The 6766-nt window shown below is 47.0% G+C and overlaps 1 protein-coding gene across 1 annotated transcript; it reads right to left on the bottom strand.

Annotated features, from left to right (window-relative positions):
* Positions 1–1561: 1561 nt before the first annotated feature.
* On the bottom strand, positions 1562–5838 carry EDN1 (endothelin 1). The gene is made up of 5 exons (XM_064664531.1): positions 5442–5838; positions 5141–5282; positions 3992–4150; positions 3612–3719; positions 1562–2844 (listed from the first exon to the last, which is right to left on the bottom strand). Exons 1-5 carry the CDS (start codon positions 5503–5505, stop codon positions 2706–2708), a joined length of 612 nt encoding a protein of 203 aa, XP_064520601.1. The 5' UTR covers positions 5506–5838; the 3' UTR covers positions 1562–2705.
* Between the last annotated feature and the right edge of the window lie 928 nt (positions 5839–6766).

Below are 6766 nucleotides of genomic sequence, written 5' to 3'. Positions count from 1 at the left end.
GTGCCCATCACTACACAAAGCTGCAGCATGAGCCAGCAGTGGACGCAGTTTCCTGGGAAGGAGAGGAGAATGGAAGCCAGCTTTTGAGTCCAAGTACGAGCAGAGTAAACCTTGGAGGAACAGGTTTATTTTTAGGATGGTCTCTCAAGAATCTTTTAAGCAGCTAGCCAGGAATATGGGCTACTAAAGCCCACCTATGACATCATTTAGCTCAGCCACTTACAAAATCAAAATAGCCAGCCTTAATAACAGCACAGACACTGCTGCAGTGCTCCTCCACTCCCAGAACTGATCCTTTCCTCATGCTCTTTTCTGGAAGACAAAACAGGAGCAACTGGGATGGGATGCTGTCCCTTCCCTAGCAGGGACATCCCACACTACCTGCTTACCTGTCACTTTGGCTGAGTGAGAGGTAGCACCTTAACTACTTGCTTGTTTATTTTCCCTGCCAAAGGCAACCACTGGTAGGAGAAGAAATGGAAAATCAGGGAGCATTAGTGAGATCTCTTCACGTCTGACAGAGGTCACTGATCCAAGCACATCCCGAGCAGTTAAGTGCGGGTGATGCAGAGATCAAAGAGCAGCTCCAGGGGCTGCATCCTGCCCTGCAGAAGCACAGCAGCTCCCAACTCCTTCTCACTGCCTGGGCTAGGTGCTCCTGTCAGACCAGGACTGCCAGCAATGCCATGTCCCCACTGAATTACTGCTCCAGTACACGGCAGAACAGTGTAAAGAAAACATGATATGGGGTTTATGCAGCCTTAGAGTGTTTGGGTGTGAAAATGCTGCAAAGAAATTAATATTGACAAGAAATCCAGAAATTCAGAAATTTTCAGTGGTGACTGCCAGTGCTTGTGTCACAATCCTTGTATTGTATTTCTTTGTAAAGGTTTGTTTTTAAAAAGTACCAGACTCAGTTTTTTTCATGGATTAAGTCTTGTACTTTTCTTTCCCTATAGGATCAGAGATGATTAAATCCATTTATTTGCTTTAAGCATCTTTCTAGGTATAACTGCTTTACAACAATATTTGGAGATATGTAAAAATTTAACTATTTCTCTAGTTCTCTCCTGAGTTTGGGCCCCATTGAAGCTCCATTGAGGTCTCCATCTTTAAACTTGCATGGGCTGGGCTGACACTCTGAGGATAGCATGGTAATAAGTAATATAACCCCTCCTAGTCCAAGAGAGCCCACAGAGCATCCAGAGTGTGTATTTTATCCTCTAGTTCATCTATACCCAGACCCCTATTGCCCATATTTTAATGGTAGAGTAAATCCAACATTAGAATTCATCCTACTGAGTGAAAAAGACATCAGCCATGTGAGCAAGATAAATTACTTTGGCCAATTCAAAGTTTGCCATAAAGTTTGGATAAGCAAGCTTGAAGCGAGAACAAGTATTATCTCCTGTCTCACATCTGGCACAAACTTTATGTGCCATGGTCTGGCTAACCTGACAGAAGGGCAGTCATGTGCACACACTTCACCTAGGTCAGCATTGTATGTGGGGCAATCTATCTTCATGATCATGGAGCCACAGCCTAAGGAAAAACAAGCCAATACAGTAATTAAAAATATTTATTTCCAAAGATATTTACCTTGATAGGCATAAAGCATTTCCCAATTTCATACAGAAATACATAAAACATGCATAGACCAATATGGCCTACTTCAATGTGTATTCAACATGGTAAATATAATGAAGAACTTGTGTGAATATAAATACAAGACACAAAAAATAAGCACATAAGAATTCAACCTGTCAGCAAATTCAACAATGTGAACAAATTCACTGCTATAAACATTCACCCAATATTAGCCTTTTGACTTAATTCAAAACAACCCTTTGTTTAAGTTTATTTCCAGCAAAAAAGGCCCTGAATAAATCTCACAATAGCCTCTGGTACATCCCCACTTCAATGCATTTTTGGTGGCATGTGAGACACAACAACCTCTATTATTAGAACTTCAGTTAGCCAAATATCCTTGTTATGGGAAACTTAGTAGTATCCTCTAACTTTTATTTTATGTTGAACAGTCCTTTGGTATCCAAAACCAAAGGACTTTGACTATGCAAACAACCAGAGTGTCTAACCCACATTCAGATAACTCTGGTTGTACAAGTAAACTAGACTTCTGAAAAAGACAAAGGGTTGCAGCTGATTAGTAAAGGCAATAACAAGGTGTAAAAATACTCTAGAAGGAGTGCAACAAACAGTACGCGAGGTAGACATGTATATAAGCAGTAAGTCCTGATTAAAGTAGCACTGTGGCTTTCATTTTTGCATTTTAATGAAAAGGTAGAGTTCTTCGCTTTGAAGTTTGTACACTTAGATCTTGCTTGCTGTCCTTGCTAAGCACATCTGTGAGGTCTTCCTTGCAAGATGCTTTTGATTGTAGACTCTGAAAGCTGCTCAACCGATGGGTAAGTTTCCAGAAGCAATATTCAAATATTTCCTCAGACAGATGTCTTTTCATGTATGTGACCGTGGATTTCCCTTCAACCCATCCATCTGAATTCCAAAAATTATAAAATCCTTTGTTTTTATACCTCCGAATACAGGGTCTCCTTATCATTTTGCTCCGCTGGGCAAACACTTGGACAGAGAGGCCCTTCACCATCTTGGAATGTTGGAATCAAGAGAGAGTTTTGGTGATGCTTTGTCAGCAAACGTTTTGGAGAAAGATTCAGGTGATCTTCCCACTAGGATGCTTTCAGGCTTTCCCAGATGCTTTGCCTCTTGTTCGCCCTGTTATGTTTGAGCTTCTGTCCTTTCTGGAGCTCAGCCTTCAGCTTTGCAATACTGAAGGAAGCTTTGATACTGTTACCAATGGTTTCCAGCCTGCAAAAACGAGAAATATACATTTATCGTTGTGACAATGAAGATGCTTCTCCAGTGTGCAAACATTCGGTTTTTGATTAAATAAACCTCAGTCTAGATTTCTGCCGTGGGATCCTCATAAACTGTTAATTGGTATACCTCTGTCAGAATCAGGCTAACCTAAGCCACTTGAAATATTGTATTCATAATTTCAATGCAAACATTAATATAAGTTAAAATATTCACTCAGATAAAGATGCTCTAGACTTCCTTAAATAGCATGTATCCAGCCAAGAGGTTTCCAGTGTTACTCTTTTTGGCTATTTTGTTTCTTTTAGGTAAACCTGATCCTACTTCCTATGAATGAGTACATTTTTCACGTAATTAAGCAAGCAAGTCCCATTTTCAAAAAATTATTTAAGACTTCCAGGGCCTAAGTTTCACTCAAAATCATCAGGCTACTTGTTCCCATAAATCCCGTTCTGCTTGTTAAAGCAGAACTAAAGAGCCTTCTTTAGTATGGGCAAATTTCTGTATGGCGTACTTTTACATGGGCATATGGTTGACCAGTGAATGCAAAGTGGAGGATGCTAGGCAGAGCTCAGCACCTTTTTTACTCACGAGCTAAAAACCCAGTGCATGAAGAAAAGCTGTCAAGATATCCCCACTAATTCTTCTGTAACTCTCAAGCTGAAATCACCAGCTAAGCCCATGATGACCTGAAGGCAGGTGAACTGTGCTCTCTATTGCTGCCTCGGGGAACTACAATGGGATGAGAAGAAACTCACCACTTCGTTTTCTTGCTGTCAACAAGCTGTCGGTTCATGCATTTGGGTGCGATGCACTTGCCGGCTTTGATGCGGTGATGTGAGGTTTTCTCCACAGTGGACTGAGCCCTGTTAAAAGTGAAAAGGTGCTGCTATTAAAAAAACCAACCAAGTCTGCAGTCCACAAGGTGAGACATCTCACCAACCACTTCTCAAGGCATGTAATAAGCAATCTTTCTGGGCCAAACCTTAGTATGTATCATAGCAGTGTGAGCACTATGAGGTAGGAGGCACGGCTTTGGGGAGATTATTTGCTCAGCAAGTGCCAAAATGAGTAAGTGTACCACAATCCAACCTTTTTACATGCACTGCCTTTTAAAGAGTAGCAACAAGAGACACACCAGAGATCTTTTCCTGTCTGGCAGAAGTTCAGACATTTCTTGTCCTTCTGGTTTGCACATCGGCATCTGCTGCTGGGTTCAGTGAGTGTCTCCGGCACCGTGTCCTTCAGTGATCTTCTGGATCGAGAAGGGCCTCCGAGACCATATGGAACAGTCTTCCTACGATCAAAGGGACAACATGAAAGTCATTCAAATAATTCTCTGCCTTCAAAGCACTCTGCCGTATTTTGGGCAGTCTTATCAATGGGATTGATTGCCGGAGTAAAGGTTGTGGGATTGGGAATGCCTCGTTAGTCACAATTTCAATGCAAATGCTTCTGATGATCCTGCAATGTATTCATTAGCATGCCTACTGACAAGGATAATGACCTTTTAATTGTGTTTTCACAAGGCTGCTGTGCCTCCCTGTGCAATAGAAAGCAATGAAACCTCATCTCTTTGAACTGTGGCAACTGCCAACACTGAAAGAAGCAATAAAAGTGAGGAACAAATCCTCTGCACTCATAAGAAACCCAGCAGCAGAACAAATCACCACAGCCAGTGTTTGCAGCCCTAGGTTAGGCTCTGGCTCACTACTTTTTGGTGAGGAGAGAGTAGAAATGAGTACTATGCATGATCCTGTTAACACGTGGGATGTGTTAATTTGCAGCAGAGAGCAGCAAAAGGGAGCTAGGAGCCCCCCAGTGTCAAAGTATGCCTTCCAGCCTCCTAACTGGTCGGAAAGAAAGGCGGTCAAATTCAGGCTGGCAAAATCATGCCTTTAGCATTTTGTCTGCTTCTGATTCATACTGAAAAGTATCCTGCAGCCTTTGCTGAGCAGCACCCAAAGGAAATACTCCTGCCCAGATTTTAGGAAAGCAGGTGTGTTAGGGCTATTAGGAGCTATCTGCTCAATCTAAGCGGTCAAATCCTGTCTGCTTTCTCCCGGTGAATAGTCTCGTTGCTAAACTCGGCAGAAAAGTGGGAGCGGTGAGGGGGGAAAGCAATAGGAGAAAGTGTGCAAAGAAATATTCCTTCCTCCCCTTCCCATTTTCTGCAGGGGATTTTTGGTTCTTAATTTTTCCCTTCACGCTCCCCTCCCTTCCCTCTTTCCTAACCAAAGGGGAACCCAGAGCTGGGGAACTGCCGAAGCGCCTTCGCTCCACTCACTCTGGAGTGTTGATCCAGATGATGTCGAGGTGGCAGAAGTAGACGCACTCCTCGTCCAGAAGCGAGGAGCAGGAGCAGCGCCGGGCGCGGCGGTGCGCGGCGGCGGCGGGGGGCGGCGCGGCGTCCACCTCGGCTCCGGGGGCTGCGGGAGAGAGCGGCAGAGCTCAGCACCCACGGCAAGGCTAGGCAAAGGCGCATCCCCTTCCGCAGCATCCCTCGGGCATCCCTCCCCGGAGCCGGGCACAGAGCCCGGCTGCGGCCCCGCGACCTTCCCCTCGAGCGGCACCGGACCGGCACCTACCTGCCGGCAGCAGCCCCGGGCAGAGCACGAAGAGCAGCGAGACGATCATCTGGGAATAATCCATAGCAGGCGGCGGAGGGCGGACGGAAAAATAGGGGTGTGGAAAAGGGGGGAAAATTAATAAAAGTCGAGAAAAAAGCGCGGAAAGTGCCTCCCGGCGTGAGGACCGAGCGCCGTGGCGGGTGCCCTGCGTGGTGCGGCTCGGTGCGCCCCGGCGCGTCTGGCTGGCGCGGCGGTCCCCGGCGCCCTTTTATAGCGAACCCCCATGGAGCGGGTAAACAGCCCCGGCGCTATTTTATCCCGAGACAATGTTATTCTGCTATTAGTCACCGCGCGGCAACGTGCGGGCCGAGATAAGGCCGGGGCTGGAAAGGAAATCGCCTGCAAACTTCAAGAGCGGCGGCGGCGGCGGGCGGGGGGAGCAGCGGGCGCCCGGGGGGCGGGAGGGGCGCGCCGGGGACCGCCAGGGGGCGCCCCGCCCGCGCATCGCACCTGAGGGCGGCTCTGGGATCTGGGATCTGGGATCTGGGATCCCGGGCGCGGGGATTCGGGGCCGCAGTACTTCAGGGATTTAGGGCTTCAAGGGTCCAGGGACTCGGGAGTTCAGGGCTTTAGTGATTCAGTGACACAGGGCTTTAGGGCTTCACTGGTTCAGGGCTTCAGGGCTCAGCACTCCCGGCTTGGCCCGATGCTCAGTCTGCCGCCTTGGGGGAGAACTCGGTCGTGCGACACGGGGGTCACTTTGGAGGGGATGAAGGATTTCTGACTGCGTGGGACCCTGCCCTGCTGGGTGGGCTCTGGGGTCTCAAGTGGTTTGGGATTGGCAGCAGCGGTGGGACATCGGGGTATAATCCCCCTTTTCTGGTGTGGTAAGGCAAGGTGCCGTGCCACAGAGCGTATTTTAGGTGTGAGCAGGTGTGTAAAGGGAAGGAGGGAAGGCCGATGCCTCGTATCTCACCGCAAGGTCTCTTTTCTGGCGTGTTTGTTTTTGCTGCCTTGTGTCAAGGTGCAGTAGCTGCCAGTGTGGAAACTGGACACTTGAGGAATGGCAGTGCCATCACAGATGTATACATGCATGGAATCCACTGAGCTCCTAACGGAGTAAACCAGCCCCTGAATATAAACTTAAGTGAACTCAAATGCCTGTGATCCGCTGTGGAGCCGTCGTGCCGCAAAACGTGCCAATTTCACCTATGATAAATAGATAAGGCTCTCTTGGTATTTGTGGAATTTCCGTGCACTGTGCTGTAATAATAGAATGACCTTGAATATCACAAAGACTGAGGCTGTTAAGCACAAGTTGCATTGTGATCTGTCAGGTGAAT

The sequence above is a fragment of the Pseudopipra pipra genome, chromosome 1 (genome assembly GCF_036250125.1).
Source record: "Pseudopipra pipra isolate bDixPip1 chromosome 1, bDixPip1.hap1, whole genome shotgun sequence".
Taxonomy (NCBI): domain Eukaryota; kingdom Metazoa; phylum Chordata; class Aves; order Passeriformes; family Pipridae; genus Pseudopipra; species Pseudopipra pipra.
This window is presented reverse-complemented; position numbering and strand designations above follow the sequence as displayed.

Excerpts from the sequence above, each read along its gene's own strand:
- EDN1 (XM_064664531.1), bottom strand. The coding sequence starts at position 5,505 with ATGGATTATTCCCAGATGATCGTCTCGCTGCTCTTCGTGCTCTGCCCG. Across the intron at positions 3,720-3,991 it reads CAGACAGGAAAAGATCTCTG|GGCTCAGTCCACTGTGGAGA; the intron begins GTGTGTCTCTTG and ends CACTTTTAACAG. Across the intron at positions 2,845-3,611 it reads GACAGCAAGAAAACGAAGTG|GCTGGAAACCATTGGTAACA; the intron begins GTGAGTTTCTTC and ends TCGTTTTTGCAG.